The sequence below is a fragment of the Podarcis muralis genome, chromosome 17 (genome assembly GCF_964188315.1).
Source record: "Podarcis muralis chromosome 17, rPodMur119.hap1.1, whole genome shotgun sequence".
Lineage (NCBI taxonomy): Eukaryota > Metazoa > Chordata > Lepidosauria > Squamata > Lacertidae > Podarcis > Podarcis muralis.
Window position 1 is genome coordinate 9,793,446 of NC_135671.1, and position 21,900 is coordinate 9,815,345.

Below are 21,900 nucleotides of genomic sequence, written 5' to 3' on the forward strand. Positions count from 1 at the left end.
AGCCGCTCTCCGCCGGCTGCCCTTCTGTGCGCAGTGCCCGCTCCCGGGAGCCAGGTGGGCGCACGGACAGGCTTGGCAGCCGCAGCCGACCAGCGGCGGCTCTGCTTCTGGACAGGTGCGGATTACGACGCCTGCTGGACTCTCCTCCCCGACCCTTGACCCGAGGCGACGACCCTGGCGTCTCGTCTGAACCCCCGCCACGATGCCACCGTGGAGTTGGACGGGACCTCCAGGGTCGTCTAGTCCAACCCCCTGCAATACAGAAACCTCGAGTGAAGCACCCATGGCAGATGGCCGCCACACCAACCCGTGTGAACCCTCACGGCCGGCTGGCTTTCTCCACCCACCCGCGCGCTCCGTTTGCTCCTCGGTGCCGCTTCGTACGGCGGCATGCCTCAAAATGGCCCCCTGGTAAAGAGCGGAGACCCGCTTTGCTTTCTCGTGTGAACGTGCCAACACGCCTCTTTGCAGCTTCTCCTCTCCACCCACCTGCCCCCCCCCCCCCGGCATGGCAGGGCGTGTACCAGGCCGGCTGCTAGCTGGCAGGCAGCCCCCGCCCCCCTCCCCCAGCAGCAGCAGCAGCGCGCGTCTCCTTGCCGCCTTGCGCTCCTCGCCCGCTCCCTCCTTCCTCCCGCCGCGGCTCCGGCTCAGCCAATGGCAGCGGCGCGCCGGGCTCGGGAGCTGTTTACCCAATCTGAGCCCTCCTCCCTCCTCGCCTCCCTCCCTCGTGAGCCCCGGGAGCATCTTCCTTCCACCGAGCCGGGCAGAGAGCGAGGGAGACGGCGGGCAGGAGGCGGGTCTGGCTGCTCGTCGGGGAAGCGTCTCGCGCGGCTCCCTCGGGGCGCCTCGGCCTGCCGGGCTCGCGCGCGCCTTCGCCCCTCGGCGCGGGGATGAGCAGCCCTGCGGGGCCCCCGGCGGGCCGCCCTGGGGACTCGCCGTGACGGAGCCCCCGCTCCGCAGCCCCGCTCCCGCCGCCGCCGCCGCCTTCTGCTTCGGTGCGCCCAGGCTGCGGCGGCCGCTTCCCCCGCCGCCTGCTGCACCTGCTCCTGCGCGCCCTCCCCGACGAGGGAGCCCCGCGGGCCGGAGGAAGGATGGGTTGCATCGGCTCCAGGACTGTCGGTAAGGAGGGGCGGAGAAGCGCCGTGGCGAGCCAGGCGGGGAAGAAGGGGCCTTGGGCTGGAAGGGCCGTCTGCCCCCGTCTGGAAGAATGGGGAGGGGGGTCTCGCTGGCTGGAGTGCGGGGTCTCCCCTTTGCAGCCCGGGCTGCTTTTCACCTGCAGCCAGGATGAGACCCCCCCCCATCCCCAAGGGGTTGGCAGCGGCGGCAGGCGCCCTCGGAGGCAGGAGGTGTGCTTCCCTGTGACAAGGAGAGGATAGTCACCGCCTCCGTCTTCCCCCAGGAATGCCCATAGCTTGCCGGCCTAGGTGCCTTTGGCGTGGAGATGGATGGAGAAAGCCTTGATGTAAAGAATAAGGAATGACAGTGGCCAGACCATTCCACCACTCCTTGAGTGAGTTTCCCACCAACGCCTGGGTTGCCAGCTGATCCCTTCCCCTCCCCTTCGTGGTTATTGTTATCAGATTCTCCATATCACTGCAGTGATGGCTGCTCATCCCTCCCTCCCCGTGGCTGCCCACGCCTCAGCAGAAGGAGCAGCCACTGGATCCCTCCCACAAGACCGGAGCGCCTTGCCAAGGGCACCCCCGCTTGCTTCTGCTACACAGCTCCTCGCATCCCTCTAGAATCGAATGGCACCCGCCCACCACGGTCCCCAGCGGGGTTTACGGGCTGCAGCCTCAGGCATTGCAAAAACGAAAAGGACATCTTCTGGGATGAGTCTTTCCAAGGGCCCTTCCAGGCACGAGGCGTATCAGGGTGGGTTTGGGTACCACTTAAGAGGCGTCCAGGCTGGGCTTTTGACCCAGGCGCCACAACCTTCCAGGAAGGCTCAGTGCAAAAGGGAGGAAGATGCAGAAAATTGGTTGGATGAGTATTGCCCAGGAAAGCCGTCCCAGTGGATTGTGCCCCACCCACATTGTCCATTAGTGGCGGTGCTGCCCTTTAGCTTTTCCGACTCTGGCACTGAAATGCTTTTCACCCAAAAGCTCTGCCTCTTTCCCCCTGTGCGATGTTTGGCATATCAGTTAAATTACTCTTCCGCGTTTGTTTAACATTCCTTCCCTGCCAGATCTCAGGGGCTCGTGGTGCATTGCAATATAGATCCTGTTTCACCCTCACGATGCAAGAGTAAATTAGACAGAGGCAGCAATTGCAACTGCACTTGCCAGTCCCTTCACAGACTCTTGTTATTTCCAAGCAAACATGCTCAGGAATGCCATCTCTTGCCCGTTGCGTTGCCCACCCAATGAACTTGGTGGCTTGGCAGAGATTTGAAGGTGTCCTGACTGACTGACTGCATCTCTTCCTTCTTCCTAGTAACCAATACATCTCCTCCCCCTATCTACACTTCAGAAAGCATAGCAGTCGTCAGCAGGGAATTGGTGCTTTCTTGAATAAGGTGTCAAGAGGGCATTATAGGTAGCAATTTGTTTGGAGGCTATGGAAGCCTTGCTTCCCCCAGATTCATGGCACCTGCTTAATAGGTACAGTACCTGTGGCCCCAGTATGGGCAGTGACACAAGAGACCTGAGAACCATCACCCCTTAAATGTGCTATATAGGAACATAGGGAAGCTGACTTATACTAAGTCAGATCTAGCTCAGTGTTGTTGGCTGACTAGCAGTGCCTCTCCAGGGTTTAAGGTGGGTCTGTCCCAGCCGTACCTTGAGATGCCAGGGGCACCTTCTATGTATGAAGTAGGTGTTCCACTGCTGAGCTTCCACAACATACAGTGTGTTCTGCCACGTACTAAGGATGCGGTCCTGCGTTGCTGAAATGGAGTTGTACCCTGAAATGAATTGTACCCTAATTTTTTCCTCTAATGTCAGAGTTTTCTTCTAGCAATGCTAGTGTTGGTATTCTGCTATACCCTTCCTTGGAAGTGAGATCTCATGACTTTGCCAGTGTAGGGAATCTGGTGACTCTTACTAGTGGCCCTAACCTTTGGTGGCAGAGCGGGAGACAACCAAATCTGATCTATGAGCCCCAGGTAGGAGCCATTCATTAATGCAACAGCGGTCCTGCAAAGCTTCTGTTCCCTTCAGTGAGGCTTATGTAGGAGAGCTTTCAGTGCTGCATGCCCGTGAATGGCGTCTAGGTATTTTCCACCCCTGTCACTCAAATGCTTAGACTGACCTTTATTATAAAATTTCAATATTTTGTAAAGTGACTGTTGTAGTGTTAAATGTATGCATTTGACAGCCACATAACAGAACGTTGAGCTGTAGGGATGGAAGTATTTTGGACTTAGTTTTAAGGTGTCCCACCAGATCTCAAGGAAGCACCTTCACATTGGGTGATCCCTTGCTTATTAGCATGTTAGGATCCCTTTGAAAAGTTGCCCATGCACCTGATGAAGCAGCATCATTTGCAAAAAAAAAAAACACACCCAAAAAACCCACCCTGTTGCCATCATAAAGGCGTCAGACTACCAAGTTGACATAGGATTTTTTACTGGTTTTGCTGTGACACACTAAAGGCAAGCATATATTAAAGTCAACTGGTTGCTGCTTCTGATTGAAACTACTTGTGAAAATTGGGGGAGGGAGTGATTTGCAGCAGAAAAGTGACAGAGAGGAATGCTTGCAGTGATATCTTACCCATGGCTATTAAGAAGTATGTCTCATTTGAGTGGGACTTTTCCCCAGGAGTGTATAGGATTGCATCCCTAACCCTTTCCCCCACGTACTGCTTTCCCCATGTTTGCAAGGGTTTAGAAGGGCTGATAGGCAGGTAGGCTAAAACATCTGGACTGCTCTTAAAGGCTATCTTAAAGGCTGTGAAAGAGCTTTCACAATGCACTGGTAGCTATTGTCCATGCTGTGCACATCCATCCCACGATTGCCTTTAGATAAATAGATCTGATAGGTTTTTATAGTGCCTCGACATTCTGTCACACCATATCCTGCAACCAATGGGTATATTTGGAGTATGTTGCTTTTGTTTATTTGTCTTTCAGATTCTAATGTGTTAAGCTGAAAATAGCAACATATTTATGGGAGGTGATCTACAACCGGTTTGAGCCAGAGGGTGGTCAAACAAAGGAATGAATGTTAACACCATGGGTAATGATGACATTGTCATTCACACAGGTATAAACAAAATCTGGAATATAGGCTAACCCAGTGTTCCCCAGCCTTGTGTCCTCTGGATGTTTTGGACAACAGTTCCCATCAGCCCCAGCCAGCATTACCGGTGGTCAAGAATGATGGGTGCTGTAGTCCAAAAAAGATCTACTGGTATATAGAGCAGTTCATTGGGTAAGGCTGGACTAACCTGTGGCCCTGCAGGTGATGTTAGGCTGCAACCAGTAATCCCTGATCATAGGCCGTGCTGACTGATTGAAGTTGGAGTCCAACATTGTCTGGAGAGTCAACAGTTAGCCACTCCGGGCCTCAAATGAGTTGCAGTCTGAACTTCTGGTAATAATGGAATGCCACCATTAGCTATGGATTCCTATGGTAGCATTGCTCTGTTTCTTGGGAAATCTCTGTGGTGCAAACCATCTGGATGTGAGAGTGGGGGAACAGGTTAATTCTTCACAAAAATTGCCAGTAAGGACTGTGACGGTAGTCATTGTGTGTGACTCTAGATCTTCTCCTAGATCTTTGGTAGTGATAGGAAGCCTGTGGCTCAAGGGACCATATGCACCCCTAGATCTAATGTGATTCATGTGGAAAGCGAATCATGTGGCTTTGGTACCACTGACCACCAGCTGCAGCACACAGCCCCAGAGGTATAACCCCTGAGGGAATGTGTCCTTGGGGGGGGGGGGAAGGTTCTCCATCTTTGAACTACTCTCATCATGCTAACTTCAGCTCTCCCAAATCTTGCTTGTCTCTGGCCCAATAATACTTTCTGTTCTGTTGTCAGGTGAGCAATAAATTACACAGAGTAAGTGAAGTTAACTTTGTAATAGAAGAAACAAGACTGCTCAGTAATGCCAGGCCTAAAGAGCACAGCAACTCTTCCCAGTAGGTTGCCTCCCACGTGAGGCAGTTGTGGGGAGTGAAGCTCCCCACGTTCCCACAGCTGCCTAAGACTTGTGGTTATCCCGGGTGCTTCCCAAGCAACCTGAGACTCAGCCGGCACTCCTGTCTCTGCTCCTCCCTCTCTTCATACCTCTTCTGGACCCGGGAGACCAATGGGGAAGGGAGCTTGCTGCAGCAGGAGTGGGAGACACCCTGGTTTCTTCAGCAGGTAGACTCATCTCTGCTTCTTGGCCTCCCTCCTCTTCTGCTTCAGCTTCTGCCTCTGATTTTGGCCCCTAAGCCCTGATACCTCTTCAGCATCCATCACCTCCTTCTCCCAGTCTTCTCCCTCTGACCACTTAATCTTCCCTTGGTGGTTCCACAGCTGGTTCCTCCCACCATTCCTCTGAGTCTACCCAGTCCATGACACATCAACATATGCTTCTGTTTACTCAGAGTAATTGATAATGTCACCTTTTAGTTCCCTCTTCCTGAGTTCTTAAAAGGTGCCAGCTTCCGACACCTTCTCTTCCCACTCTTCTCCCTCTGACCACTCATCATTGTCTTACCCCCACTCCCCAGGCTCTGAGCCTTCTTCCCTTGGGGGTTCCCCAACTGGTGCCTCCTACCACTCCTCTGTGCCCAGCTTGTCCCTGGCACCTGTTGAAGCCTTTTCCTTATAGCATTTCAGCACGTAGTCAAAGGTGGCATAGTTCAAGTATGTTACCCATTAAACTAAACCAAAACCAGTCTCATATGTGTCCCCAAACATACTGCACTCTTTCTCCTGCATACGAATCCACAGCATCTGATGATCTTCCTTTCCGTATCACCCACGCATTCTCCTAAAATAACAAGCGCCCACTCTTGGTTGGCCAAGCATTTAACCGAACGGCTCGTAATTATCTGTTTAGGAGACTTTTAAGGCAAATTAGGACCAAGTGCCTGAAGCAAACAATATTGTGAAGGATCAAGTTTATGCACATTCCCACAAGGGTTCTGCTGTGAATTTGTGTAGAAGAAAGTGGCAGTCATGGATGGTTGATGGCGGTGGAGAAATCCCCCACTTAAAATCTCACCTCTGCCGTGAGCTCCCCTCCTCTGCCTGCAATCTGAAGATCATAATTCTCCCAAGTGGATGGGGCTTTTTTAATTGAATAAATTTGTTTATGGCTGTGCTGTTGTTGACTTGACTGCAGTTTTCATGCGTACACACCTGTGCTGTCTCTTTCCTTCCCCCTTCCAGATTGACTGCACAACGTTATTGAGTCTGGGTAGAGTAGGACGCATTGCAATGCTCTTGCCTTGCCCAACCTGCCACTGTTTAGTATTCTCAGCTCTGTGGGGGAAGCATAAATCTCTCTGCTGATGCGTCTTTGAAATGCCAAGCTAGTTGGGGGGTTTAACAGCCTCTGAGCAATGTGAACAAGGCTCCTGGTAACATGGGATATGATTCAGAGCTTGCTGTGGGGATGTGGTTCTCTTCCATTGCGGTCTCCAACTAGTCTCATCATCTGGGAAGCACAGCGGCTGTGAAATGTGAGGACAGCAAAACTGATCATAACCAGGACTGCCAATTTCATGCTTTAGTGTGTGTGTGTGTGGGGGGGGGGGATCTTCTTAAAAAGAAGGTACTACATGCTGCTGTTTTCTTCAAAGTAAGTATTGTTGTGTTCAGGTAGGTGTGCCTAGGATTGCACCCTTAATCAGATTCCTTTTCCTGTTAGGTTGTTGTTGTTTTTAAATAAAAGGAACATAAAATGAAATAAGCAAAAGCAACGTGAAACAAAATGACGATGGGAACCATAGCATAGAAATAAAACCGAAAACAACATTGTTATAAAACTGATGGAAAGAGAAGAAAGCAAATCAAATACTTATTATAGCTTGTTCATAAAGACAAGGTTAGTTTAAGAAACAGAGAGGGCACCTGCTAAATAATGAGCAACAGATCTGCCGGCTTCAAGCGCTAATACAGTAACATAGAACCTTTCTACCCTGTTCGTTTAACTGAGGCTGCAGTCCAGGCACACTTGGGAATAAGTCCCACTGAACTGAGGAAACATACATAGCATGTCACGAGGTCCATTGCTTTTCTAATCCATTTCATTTTCTTCATATTTTCTTGCTTTCCTGTCCTTTGCAACAAGATGTGTAAGAAAATATTGCTGATAATTTTTTTTATTGAGAAATGCCGCCATATAACTTACGGGTAACACTGCGTTAAGAAGGGATGTTATAGGTGATTCGCTGTATTGTGAAGATCTCACGAGGCACATGAATTCAATGTATGTGTGTGTGTGTAAAAAAGAATCAACTTTGTGTGCTGAAATAACACCTGCAACATGGATCTTAGTTCTGTATTGTCAAATGACAATGGGTTGCATTGGTAATTGCCTTCTAATATTTGTTGCATGTAAGTGAATAAAAAGTGCTGAAGTTTTGAAATATTTTCTGGTCTCTATTCTATCTAAACATCTACCACTTTATTCGCTCTTCCAATAAGGTGGGGTGCACTTCAGATATTTTGGAAAATTCCTCTGAGGATACCTTTTGTTAAAATTCAAACTCTTGTCTTTTGTCCAGGTAATATAGGCTTGGATCCACACATCCTGCGGACCACACAGGAGGTACAGGGTGGGTTGCTGTTACTCCAACCCAACACTACAAATGTCCCTTAAGTAGCTAATCTAGAGGATTTCCGAATCCTCTGAAGCTACCGAAGTTTTCATTAGGAGAGAGAGCAGACAGGAGGACATCAGTGAATCCCCCAAATGGGAGGAACTGACTCCAGCTGCTTCTCTGGATCTAACCCACTAAACCTCTGCTAAAAAAAACCAAAAAAATCTTTGGAAGTATTGGTAGAAAGGCATGGGTCTTGAACTCACTTTATTCAAGTATTGTAGGAATTAAGACTCTGGTCTCTGAAGGCTTTCGTAGACTCTTGTAGTACATGCAACAAGAAACAATTAAACAAAACATTAAAGCCAGCAGAGCAGCCATAAAAGCAGGGGAGAATGTTCATTTTTAATAATTCTTCTTCCAATGAAAGATCTATTGAAATCAGACCATAACTTCATATCATTCTGGACCCCTTTCCAGTGATTGGGCATAATTGTTTTTAAGTGCTCTGATTGTCATTATAATAAAATATGTCTAAGTGGTATATATGGGCTTTAGTCAGGGTTGTTTAAAAGCAAGGGTCCTGTGTCTTTTTACCAGAAAGACAGCGAGGTGGGGAAAGAGAATAGAAATCTACTAATGAAAATAGTTTGGAAGTTATTTAGAAATAGCTTTTGAGGAGGCTATTGAGCCCTTGCTGTGCCGCCCTGCAAAGGTAGTAGCTTGATGACAAATTGTGTGGGTCTCCACTATGTTAAAAGATGCAGCGTCGGTGATACATAACTTCTCCCCTTCCCCACACACAGATAAAGGAGACTGGAAATTTGAGCTAGAAATCAACAAGTAGATCCAGTTAGTGTCTGCTATTTTATTTTTTACAGTCTTCTCATCACTCGCTCCTTCTATCCTTGCTTGGAAGAAGTAGAGCTGGAGCGAAGGGTAATAGTCCAGCACATTTTACTCAGAGTAGACCTATTGAAATTAATGGGCCTAACTTAGCCACGTACATTAATTTCAGTGGGGTCTGTTCTCGGTGAAAGTTCGTTGAATACCTCCTGGAGAGCTAAAATGTCCCATTCTGTCTGCAAGGCACTCCTGAGTCTACTGGGTCAGACTCTTTCTTGACAGTGTGCAGGAAAGATAATATTTTCTCTGGGGCTCAGTCACAGATGGCCTCAGCACTAGAAGCCTGTCTGCTTTCTTGAGATCAATTATAAGATGGAAATAAACATCAGATGCTGAACATTCATTATGAGGTAGCAATATGCCCAGCTCTGCCTTGAGAGTTCTTACAGCAAACATTTGGTTAGCCTTGTATTGAGGAGGGCCTGTCATTCCTGTGTGTAGAAGCTGAGTTCAGATGTCACACCATAGCAGGGTTTCCCAAACTTGGGTCTACAAGTGGTTTTTTTGGACTACTGTTCCCAACATCCCTGACCACTGGTCCTGCTAGCCAGGGATGATGGGAGTTGTAGTCCAAAAACAGCTAGAGACCCAGGTTTAGGAAAAACTGTACTATAGTTTAGTGACACCTGAATAAGCCTATCCTCTTCCTAGGGTGACACATTTCGCCAAGAAGAGTTTGGATGCTTCTGCATTTAGCTAAACATAGCTTGCCCTGTCACCCGGACCCAGAATTATTGATAAAACAAGCCATCTTCAGAAACCATGACTTGAAGCTGGTTTGTTTTAAAACTAATCATAGTTTGTCAGTTTGGATGACATGGCAAACCATGGTTTGCCAAAAGTGGAAGCAAACACTTCCAAATGCCGCCTTGAAATGATTCAGAAGGAAGAGGGGTGAGGTATTAGTGTGGGAGCACAAAGGGAGTGTATGCTTGTTCATGTCTTGTTAAGCCACATTTTTGTATGGCATCTGAACACATCCAATCTGTCTCTGTGCAGAACCCCGAGAGACCCATTGCCTCCTGGTTCCAGGATCCCCGCCATATAGAATTCCACTGTTCCTCCTGCCATACTCCATATGCCCCTCAAATAGATGCTCTGAAATATATTCTAATTTTCAGGAGCTGATCGTAAGGGGTGGGGGCACTGAAATTGATCAGTGAACCCTCTACATGAAGACGTGCCTGCAGGATCTTTGGATCCAGCTTACTGTCCAGCACGTTAAACAAGATCTTATTTATTTTAAGTATTGCTAGGTGAATGGAGTATTGGTCTGGTACTTGGGTTTGGGTTTATAGCCAGGTTTAGATAGAGCTGCACACCCCCCTGGAATATTAGGTTCATGGTTTGGGGTGTTGCTTTATCTGCTGCTAGGGATGTGGGTGGTGCTGTGGTCTAAACCACTGAGCCTCTTGGGCTTGCTGATCAGAAGGTCGGCAGTTCGAATCCCTGTGACGGAATGAGCTCCCGTTGCTCTGTCCCAGTTCCTGCCAACCTAGCAGTTCGAAAGCACACCAGTGCAAGTAGATAAATAGGTACCACTGCGGCGAGAAGGTAAACAGTTATTCCATGCACTCTGGTTTCTTTCACGGTGTTCCGTTGCGCCAGAAGCGGTTTAGTCATGCTGGCCACATGACCCGGAAAGCTGTCTGTGGACAAACGCTGGCTCCCTCAGCCTGAAAGCGAGATGAGCACCACAACCCCATAGTCGCCTTTGACTGGACTTAACCGTCCAGGGGTCCTTTACCTTTTACCTGCTGCTCATGTTAGATGTGTGGCCAGCATTGGTAGTGAAGGTTGCTTGGTGCCAGCTACAGCTCTTCCAGACAACCTTGGATTTTTCAACAATCATTCACATTCTAGTAGCTAGACTACTGGGACACACTTTACATTGGACTGGCCTTGAAAACTGCCGCGTGGAAACTGCAACAAGTTCAAAATTATGCCACCAGGATGCCGTTGGATGCTAAGAGAGTTTTATTCCATTATGCCAGTTTTGCATGATATATATCGGTCACAGTTATTTAACTGGGGCAAAGAACTCCCGACTCGTGACATATTTTAACATGGCACAATGTTTTGATTTGTTAGCTGCCTGGAGTCTCTTCTGAAAATTAGGCAGGATTTAAAAAATAAATAAAGTATGTGTAATTAGTTCTCAGTGTAGTTACACGACCCTTTTGAGGATCATGCAAAACAAAATTGTTTTTCAAACTTTGTGCCTTCAAGGGACTGTTTTCCAACCAGTGTGTCTACTGAGGTACTCCGTGTCTTCCATGAACGTCTATGGATTGTTGAAGTTTGCGGTGTGATGGTAGGGTGCATTGTCAGTTCGGATGGAGTACTGGCCACGTCTTAGCCCTCACTGTTGGCACTGCCTGAACTATGAGATCATCGCAGAGCCCGTCCAACAATCTCCAACAGCTGCAGATTAACTGGAGAAGATCAACAGCGGTAGACAAACTATCTTCCAAGAAAGGATTGCTGAGATAAGGCAAGCAAAGTGCCCAAAAGTACAGTATAAACACAAAGTGATTTGCTGCTGTTTATCATAATCAGTGTACCAAGTCATGTGGTATTCATTTGGGAGTGGTTTCCTGCTTCTAGGAAACAGTAAGGCATCGGTTAATCTTAAGATGTGTGTTTTGGAGGACTGTGTTTGGACAATCATATATTGGCTTATTAAGATGAAGTACACATGAGCTGATACAGCTGCTTCTCTTCTCCATTTGTGCTGCATAACAATAAAACCAGGAAGCCTCTAATTAACTCTAGTTTGTCTGAACGGGGAAAACCATGGTTTATCAGTTTCTGGACGAGCCAAGATCTCAAACCACAGTTTGAAGCACCTTTTTGTTTGTTTGTTTTTGTTTTGCAATCATAGCTTATACTGAAGGTTTTAAGTATAGTTTTCCGGTTTGGACAGAATGAGAAACTGTGGTTTAATTAGAGACTTTCCTAGTTTAATCATGTGAAGGGGAGAGTGTCGGGGTTGCGTGCACAGGGAGCAGGCTAACCAAATGAGAGATGATTATGTAAACCAGGCCAGTGAAAAGGACAGCAGGGCAGGAAGGATGGAGGCCCTTGAAAGAGAAAGAGCTAATCAAATTTGGCATTATTAAGAGACCAGAGCTGGGTGGTGATAGCTCCATAATGCATTAAAGCTGATTGGGGAGGCAGTGTCAAACCACAGCGTGCCTTCAAGCAGTGAGGAAGGGGAGGGCAGATGGAAGAAAAGAATACAGCGAACCAGGGGGATCTATCATTAAAAAAGGAAGGTTAGCTGTGTTGGACTACAATCCTAAATCACTTACCTGGAGGTAATCCCAGTTGAATTCCATATGGCCTACTTCTGAAGAGACATGGCTAGAATTGCATTGTTAGTCTGTCATGGTAAGAAAGCAAAGCACAGGCCAGAATCTAACTGAATTACCTCTGGCATGAGATTTCCATCTAAGGCAGCAGCCTTTTTCATCAAACCCAGGGCTGTTTTTCACCAGGACTCAATTCCGGCACCTCTCAGGTGGCCACCATTGCCATTATAAGGGAGGTGTTCTTGGTGAGTTCCAGCACCTCATTGTCTATAAAAACAGCACTGATCAAACCTGGAATTGAACAAGAAGTAGGTTTTTAACACGAGGTTTTTAAATGTGTGGACACAGCCCTGGGGCAGGAACTAACTTGTTTTATTGCTCTGTAAGCCATTGCAGCAGGGTGAAAACATTCTTAAACAAAGGTCAGCTTTTCTGTCTGACTGAAAACCATGCTTCTACATGTGGCAACTGCATATTTTCTGTTTTGCTTCATGTTCATTCACTAGGAAGCACGATCGTAGCTTCCTGGCAGTGCCTGTTACCTGCATGCACACAGCAAAACATGTGTGCTATCATCATGCTATCATTTACATATGTTTCTCCAACACACAATAACTCTGTGCAAGAGTTTCTTAATGTTAGAAGCTGCCTGTCCATAGAGAGAAGGCAAATGACCGTGGAGCTGAGTATAATATATGAATTAGTAACTTGGGTAGCAGCAGCAGCAGGTTACCAGCAGCTTGCACTGAGTTATTCACTGCCTTGTGATTCCTGGAGCCACTTCGTCATCCTGGCTGGGGCTGATAGGAGTTGCAGTCCAACAACATCTAGAGGGCTCTTGGATGGGAAAGGTTGATCTAACGCAATGTTTCTCAAACTTGGGTCTCCACCTGTTTTTGGACTACAGTTCCAATGATTGCTGACCATGGGTCCTGCTAGCTAGGGATTAGTAAAGGTAAAGGGACCCCTGACCATTAGGTCCAGTCATGACTGACTCTGGGGTTGCGGCGCTCATCTCACTTTATTGGCCAAGGGAGGCAGCGTACAGCTTCCGGGTCATGTGGCCAGCATGACTAAGCCGCTTCTGGTCAACCAGAGCAGCACACAGAAACGCCATTTACCTTCCCGTCGGAGCCGTACCTATTTATCTACTTGCACTTTGACGTTGCTTTCGAACTGCTAGGTTGGCAGGAGCTGGGAAAGAACAACGGGAACTCAAACTGTCACGGGGATTCGAACTGCCGACCTTCTGATCTGCAAGTCCTAGGCTCTGTAGTTTAACCCACAGCGCCACCCGCATCCCTAGCTAGGGATTATGGTAGTCCAAAAACAGTGGGAGACTCAAGTTTGGGAAACACTGGTCTCATGTATTGTACTACTGTTGCTTATGTGTTGGTTCAGTCATTGGCACCTTATTCTCTCCCCCTCCTGTTTCTCCTCAGTTTGCCTTCATGCTGCCAAAGCACTGCAGATACATTTGTTCATCTGTTTTCCTTCCCCAAACAATGCTGCTACCCTCCATTGTTTAGTCTCTTGACTGTTTTCCAGATCCCACAAAACTGTCCCATCTAATTTCTCTAGAACGGTTTCCGCTTAGCAGTCATACATTGCTGTTTAGCTTGTATAAATCCAGTTCTTGCGTAGTGACATCATTCCAGCACATCAAGAGATGCTATTACACGTAATGGTATTAATATAACATTGACCCCCGCTCCCTTTTCTCCAGCTAGCTTCATTCCCTGGGCTGGCTAAGCTCTTTCTGATTTAGTGTGGTGAGAGAGAGACAGAGAGAAACAAACTCTTGTTTTTCACTACAGGAAGCAATGCTTTTTTATTATTATTTTATTTATTGCAAAAATTTAATATTTCATGGTTCAGTTTAAGTGACTTACAAAATGTAAAACAATAAAATAAAAATTATTGAAACCAGCAGAGCACCTTGAATTCAGAAGAATAAAAGAGTGAAAAATAAAAAGCAAAATTCTGCACCCGGCACAAAAAAATAACAAGGCTTATTATGCCAGGCAAGCCTCCCATGGGAGAAGCTTTCCAAAACTCAGGTGCTGAAGTGGAAAAGGCTTTAACCCTGCTCAGCGCCTGCCTCACGCCTAAAGCTTATGGGGGACCCAGAGAAGGCCCTCTGTGGTCAGTCTTAATACACTGGCAGGTTCATAAATGAGTCCCTAGAGTACTGGCTTTAAAGGTAAGATCAGCACTCTGAATTCTACTTCAAAAGACCAGCAGCCCAGAGCAGTTGTTTCAAGACTGATGCGATGTAATCCATATGACCAATCCCTGTCAACAACCTAGCTGCTACATCTTGTGCCAGCTGAAATTCCCGAGCAGTCTTCAAAGGCAGCCCTTGTGTAGAGTGGATTACAATAGTCTAAACAAGATGTTGCCCGAATGATAATGATTTTGGCCAGGCTGTCTCTGCCCAAGAAGGCTTGCACCTGGTGAAAGTTACTTTCATGCCAGAGCCGCAGGGATTTCCAATACTGAAGCTGTGGACCTGACTCTTTAGGGCAACGGTTGCCAACCTTTTGGGACCTGTGGGCATGTTTTGAATTCTGAGAATGTGCTGTGGACGCCAGTCATAAAATGGTTGGCAAGTTCTGCAAAATAGAAAATGGAAAAACTCAAAAAGAAGTGCCTCTTGACACCCTCTCACAGACGAAACTATAATAAGCCATAGCAACCTACCTGAACTCAACAACCACCTCTTCGTCTGTGCATCATGTTGTCCCATCTTTGCCCTCATCCAGAATGGAAAGGATGGAGGCTGGCATCCAATCAGAGTTGCCCTCGGAAAGGGTGTGTGGTCAGTCTACATGTGGCCTAGCAAAGAACTTTGAAACCTGGTTTCTAGACAAGTTTTCAGATGTGGTTATGGTGGTTAGTGGGTGTTGAAGCAAGTGCTTGCACAGATTCCGTGCTACCTATGGGTGTCACCTTGATAATCTCCGCTTTAGGCAATGGAATGCAACCCTATTTAGAACATCACCTCCCTAAATCTGGTCAACCATACCCAGTATTTTGTGGATTCAATTTATGCTGTCCCTCATTCAGTTCTTTACTCGCTCCATATTTCAGCAGAGCCTCGCCTGAATCAGAGGAGAAGTAGATATGGGTGTCATCAGCATGTTGAAGACACCTCCCTGAAATTCTGAATTACCTCATTCAATGGATTCATGTGGATGCTGAAACAGCCTAGAGTACAAAACGCACACAATTCCATGGGGCAGAACAATAGCTACCTAGAGAGCCTGATTCCCATCCTGGACAGCCAGTCCAGAAGTAGACTGAACGGGTTGTAGACAGAGTCAAATGAATCTAGATAGCTGAGGTAATCTAAGAATGCCAGGCCACATGTGGCAATTGGAATGGCCATGGTGTCCAAGGGAAAAGTCAGCATGTGAGAGGACAGTGAGTGGCCACGGCTGTTAAACATCTCAATCCCTGACAGTAGGGGAAAGTTCCACTGAAATTAGTAGGGCAGTTTTATGTACCAGCTGCATAAAGGAACAAGTGAATGAGTACCATTGGCACATCAGGGGCTTTCCCCATGAAATATTTTAATCTTGTATTTATGGTTCTTCATCTTCCCAGCTGACACTTGGGACTGACAGTTCAGACTTCGAAGCTGTGTTTACATTGAGAATTGTCTCCTGTGCCTTTATTAAAATGTTGGCTGGATTGCTTATGTTGCGTTTCTGTCTTGCTCCTTCCCGTCCTCCCATAGTTATGGCATTTTTGGACTACCTCTTTTTAAAAAAGTATCTTTCACAAGGTTTTTTACTGCAGCTTGCATGTCCTTGTGCCTTCCTTGTAGTAGTAAAGGTGTGGAGGGTGAGGAAACTGGGCACAATTTTTCTGCCCATGTATAACACATAAGATCACCCAAACCCCGGGTTAACTCTTAAGACATTTGTCTTCTGGTGCAAATTGAGCCGCCTCCAGTTGTTTTGTAGGGCTACCTTAGTTGTCAGCTGATACTTGGATAGATACGGGAAGCCAGTCCTGTGTTAAGTCAGTTTTAACTCAAGACAGCTGTGTAATTGGAAGGCAGGGCAAGCTGACCTCTAAGTGGAAGACATTAAAGTGGAATGCACTTGTGCAGGTCACTTTTCGGGGCTGACGTCATACCATGGATCTGCATATTTGCTTGCCATGGTGCGTATTCCACCCCCAAGATCAGGAAAATTCTTGAAGCTTGCAATGTTCACCAGAGAGGCAAGGAACTCCCAACATGAGACTTGGTGGGTGAACCGCAGGGCATGAATGCACAGATTGGTCACAATTGCACTAGAGGGTTTTCAGTAGTAACTGAATTCTAATATTCCAAGTACATTTCCACCTTTCTGGAAACGGGGGTGGTTTTGTGGAAAGAAGAGACAGACATGGGACAGTTCTTCCTCAAAAATTCCAGGCGCTTAAAAGCCGGAAGGCAGGAAGTTTGCTAGTATGATCTACAAAGATTCTAGATAGAAGAAAAACTAAAAGGACTGGGGTGGATTTTCGTGGAAACAACCAAATATAGAACATGGAAACATTTTTTTTGCTATATGAAAGGATGCTGTTATAAAAGTAAGAGCCCAATTTCCTACAGGCAGTGAGGAGAACACAAGAATGATGGGTTCATGTTGCAGCCAACCAGATTTAGGGTAGATACCTGGGATTGCTTTCTAATTGTGAGGACATTTGGACAATGGAACAAGAGGCATAGAAACTTCTGGCAGACTGAATAAGCTTGTGTTGGGAGTAGTTAAGATCCAGGGAACACTGCCATTGAAGACCAGGCTGTGGAGTTGAGCTCCCTTGTTATAAGCTCCAGTTTCAGTGACCTTCCAGTTGCAATAGAAGCCTGAATGGGGATCTCTGGTCCAGCTTTGTGTTTAAAGAGTTGTCCACTTACATGCTATATTCAGCAGTAAGGGCACAAAATAGGTTTATTCAAAACCTCGTGAAATTCTAGCTTACAAACCTTTGGAAAAAGAGACAGAGCCTTTGCTTTGTAGAACACTGTGAAACTGAGCAGGCTGTAAGTTTGAAGAGAACTGAAGACTCGCAGAGGAGAGAATTGCCTCTGAATTAAATACCAAGTGAATTTCTGCCTGCCCCTGTAAGCCGGATTATTTGCATTATGTGACTCTAACCTACTTATATTTGTAATTTGATATTGATGGGGGGGGGGGGGGAAGACCAGCAGGTCAAAATGCATCCGGCAAGCGTGGCTGTTTTTAAAAGCATGTTTGTGATGAGAGTGTTATGCTGGCCATTTTATCTCTATTCACTTGTACGCTGACAAATGCGCATAATGTTATTCCTGGACAAGTAGTGCTGTCATTTCTCAATGCAAAGAAAATATACTTTTGGCAGCATAAGCGGCTGCCATATAGCAAGCCAGATCATTTGTCCGGCCAATGTAGTATTGCCTACCCCAGGGGTGGAAAATCTGTGGCCATCCAGATGTTATTGGAGCTCCAACTGCCGTCAACCTCGAGCATGGTCAGTGGTCAGGGATGAGGGGAACTGGAGTTCAAAAACATCTGGAGAACCACCGGTTAGCTAATCCTGATCTACAAAAGAACTGGCAATGTCTCCCCAGGGTTTCAGGCAAGAATCTTCCCTAGCTGTACTGCAGATAAAATCTGGGACCTTTTTGCATGCAAGGCATGTGTTTTACCATCAATCTGTGTCGTTTCCCAGCTTTTAGCAACTTGCAGCATTTAAAAAAAATATGTATATCCTGTTCTTCAGAAACGTACTCTCAAGGCAGCTGGCTATGAGAACAATTAAAACATAATAACCAAAATAGCAAACCAAAATAGCAAACAAAACCAAAATAGCAAAACAAACATATTAAAACAGCAGAGGTCTGGGGAAATGAAAAGGTTTCCAGCTGGCACCAAATGGTCAAGAAAGCCAAACACCTGGCTTCAGAGACTTGCGGCACCTGCAGAAGAGCCTTTGATGGAGACATCTGTACACAAGACAGGTTTGGATGGAAGAAAGCAGTCGTTCAGGTTCCAAGCTTTAAGGCAGGAGTGGCTAACATTTGGTCTTCATATGTTGTTGGACTCCCAGCTCCCTTCAGCCACAGCCACCATGGCCCAATATTCAGGGATGGTAGGAGTTGTAATCCAGCAATATTGGAAGGGCAGCCACTCCAGCTTTAAAGGTAAGCACCAACTCTCTGAGGTGCCCCACTCAAAAACAGAATGGCAGCTGAAATAAATAAATAAATTAAAATTGTCCAGTAGCACCTTAGAGACCAACTACCATACGTAAGTTTGTTCTGGGTATAAGCTTTTGTGTGCATGCACACTTCTTCAGATACACTGAAACAGAAGTCACCAGACCCTTATATATAGTGGGAGGGTGGGGTGGGCTTTTTCTCTGAAGGGTTGTAGGATGATTGACTCAATATGGCAGCAATTGCAGTTGGTTCAAAATTGGCCAGTCTTGGAAGCGCAGCAGCTAAACTAACTAAACAAAGTCAAGAATTCTGTATTTTATGGACTGCTTTAAATAAATAACATGCTGTGATTTTGAATAAATAGGTCATATCATTTTGGACCCCAAGAGCTGAATGTAATGCAGATTTTTGTAAAAAAGAGTTTATTGCTATAGGGTGCATATACTTTTTAGCTAATGCACAAGCCTCTATACATACAGGCTGTGCATACTGAGTTTGTAAAAGGCTGCACATGGAATAGACACCATTCAAATGTGATGCAAGTCTGCAGTGGACCCTATACCATACCACACCACAGCCCCATTTTAAGCAGGACACCCTGGGCTTAGAGAAGCCACCCCAACTTCTGACCCCAATCTCGGATGTCCCCTTTTGGCGGACCAAAATAATCCCCCCCCCCCCGTCCTGGCCTGTGGCCCGAGTCAGTTGCCCCTGCGTGCCTCCACTCTTCTTCCTCCTTCTGCGGCGGCTTTCCAGCCAACATACTTCCAAAAGCTTCTGGAAGTATGGTGGAGGCAGAGGCTGTGTGATGGCTGTGGAGGCTGCCACTGCGTAGGTGGTGGAAAAGGAGTGAAGGGGGGAGGTAACCGAGGGTGAGTAAGAGGGGTTGCAGCCTCTATTGAGTTTGTGTCCCGATTTCCCTCACTCCAGTATTGGAAGGTATGCTATATGAGCCGGTGCTTGCGTGCCGAGTTCCCGCCCCCCCCCCCCAGTGGAAGTAAAGACACATGACACAATTATTTAAGTTTAATGGGCTAAATAAGGCCACAACTTCATTGGTTACAGGTGATGAGCGGTATTGGGTTAGGTATTTGGTCCTAACCGACTATCCGGCTTCAGCCTGTCCGCTTGAAGTCCGGGAAGGGTTAACCACGAGTAGGGGGAGTCCTGCTGATGCACATCAACTAGGATCTCCCCCGAGGTCACTGCTCGGGGGCGTGCCTTGGGCCCACACCTCCATAGGCTTTGGACAGGGCCACGCCCCCCGGAATCCTTTATCGGACTACCCTTCAATATGCAGGGGAGGTGATGGCGCTCCCCCCCTTCATCTACATAAGAATACCAATACCAATGCCTAACCGCCAATACCAAGGAAGTTGTGACGATTTGCTACGAGGTAGACGAAAAAGCGAAAAAGGTCTGTATAGTTAAAGCCATGGTTTTCCCAGTAGTGATGTATGGAAGTGAGAGCTGGACCATAAAGAAGGCTGATTGCCAAAGAGTGGATGCTTTTGAATTATGGTGCTGGAGGAGACTCTTGAGAGTCCCATGCACTGCAAGAAGATCAAACCTATCCATTCTGAAGGAAATCAGCCCTGAGTGCTCCCTGGAAGGACAGATCGTGAAGCTGAGGCTCCAATACTTTGGCCACCTCATGAGAAGAGAAGACTCCCTGGAAAAGACCCTGATGTTGGGAAAGATGGAGGGCACAAGGAGAAGGGGACGACAGAGGACGAGATGGTTGGATAGTGTTCTCAAAGCTACCAGCATGAGTTTGACCAAACTGCGGGAGGCAGTGGAAGACAGGAGGGCCTGGCGTGCTCTGGTCCATGGGGTCATGAAGAGGCGGACACGACTATACGACTAAACAACAACAACAAGGCAAAAAAGCAAATGGCTGGTGCCAATTTGTCAAGTGGAAAAAATTCCTACCCGGCCCCTTAATGGCAAACCAACCGAGGTCCATAGCAAGGTCAAAGACCCACTTGAAGGGTGGGAGGGTGGGAAAACCGGAGCAGCTGGAGGCGGCAAAAGAGGGAGATCCCTGTGTTAAATAGCTCAGGCCACACCCCCTGATCCAACCGATTGGCTGTCCAGGGATGACGCGGCCGGGGATTCCCTCAATCGCGCGGAGGCTGACAGCCAGCCGCTGCACGCGTGGTGGGGGCATGCAGCCTGCAACCCCACCTCCTCTTAAGGCGGAAGTGGCTTTTTAGCACAACTCATTTAAATTGGACCTACTTACTGAGAGGCAGACTAGAGGTGAGGCAGTGCCCTGTGCTTTAAACATAAAAATGCTCCAGTTGTGCTGATGGCACTATATAACTGATGATAAATTAGGGAACAAGTTTCAGCATGGAGCGCTCCAATCAGTCAGCCTCGCCAGCCTCCACCATCTTCCATTTCATTCCCCCACACCTCATTTCCCACAGATGTTGGATAGTCTTTGATATGACTTTCTGACGTTGATTTAAAACCGAGCTTCCAAAACTTTGATTTATCTGAAGAAGCCAGGTATCTGGGATTGCTCGTTACACTTTCCACCCTTCCTTCAAGGAGCTCAGAGCGGCATACATGGCAGCTTCCCCTTTTAGCTTTACAACCTCTCTTGGATTTGGGCCGAGAGAATGATTTGCCTAAGGCTGCCCAGGAAACTTGATGACAGGCTGACCAGATGCAGTGCAAAGTATCATATAGAAATTGAAAAAGACAAATGCCACCTCTTGAACCAAAGGGAACCAAACAGAGATGATAAGTTTAAATACGTAGGTTTTGGTTCGACCAAGTATGTGTGGAGAGGCAACCATCCATACTTCTATAGCACTGTATTTTGTAGGGAGAAAATTATTGGCGTGTACACACATTTATCAGAAAATTGGAGCTGGAAAGTTTTCTCTGTAATCTGGTACAGTGGTACCTCAGGTTAAGTACTTAATTCGTTCCGGAGGTCCGTACTTAACCTGAAACTGTTCTTAACCTGAAGCACCACTTTAGCTAATGGGGCCTCCTGCTGCTGCTGCGCCGCCAGAGCACGATTTCTGTTCTTATCCTGAAGCAAAGTTCTTAACCTGAAGCACTATTTCTGGGTTAGCGGAGTCTGTAACCCGAAGCGTATGTAACCTGAAGCGTATGTAACCTGAGGTACCACTGTACTGTTTTGTTTTTTTTAAAGCACCAATAGATCGTGCCTGTGACCATTCCCATAAATTTCCTACATTGATGTGCAAGTGAGCTGCATCTTGCAGTATATTAAGTGTAGAGCAATAGCACATTAAGGCACCCATGCAGATTAACCTTCAAAACTTACTAGCCACCAGAAATGTTTAATGGCCAACCTTTCCACGTGTACCAACACTAGTCCTTTGGGGGGCTGTAAACTCATTTCCAGTTTACAACAGCTTCCTTTCGGGGGTTGACAGGATGCAATTCTCACTTGCCACAGATGACCAAATTAGTAGCTATACACAAGCCTGCTCTCTTTAGTGATGCAAATCTATAGGGCAGGAGAGAGCACCTCTCTCTTCTTAAACCACATATTAAAAACCACCAGGCTTGTAGAATGCAATTAATTTTCATTCTGATTTTGTTGATGGAAAAACTTGTGAATTGTGTAAATCTTCCAAACCACACAAGATTTCTATCAACAAAATAAACTTTAAAGAACTACAGCAGGTCCACGAAAGCCCTGTGTTAACAGTGGCCAAAGCTGAGCAAATAAATTAAACAAGCAGAATGTTTAAGAACAACTGATGTGTGTGTTAATTAAATA

The 21,900-nt window shown here is 46.9% G+C and overlaps 1 protein-coding gene across 2 annotated transcripts in view; it reads left to right on the forward strand.

Moving 5' to 3' along the window:
* Positions 1 to 791: 791 nt before the first annotated feature.
* The window catches only part of FAM131B (family with sequence similarity 131 member B), a 51,945-nt gene continuing 30,836 nt past the window's right edge, over positions 792 to 21,900 (forward strand). Inside the window, exon 1 of one of the 2 annotated variants that reach the window (XM_077921001.1) lies at positions 792 to 1,119. In XM_077921001.1, coding sequence (XP_077777127.1) covers positions 1,092 to 1,119 — 28 coding nt within the window. In that variant the 5' untranslated portion in view covers positions 792 to 1,091. Of the gene's footprint in view, positions 1,120 to 1,423; positions 1,511 to 21,900 lie in introns of those variants that run through there. The other variant, XM_077921000.1, reaches the window with a different exon arrangement.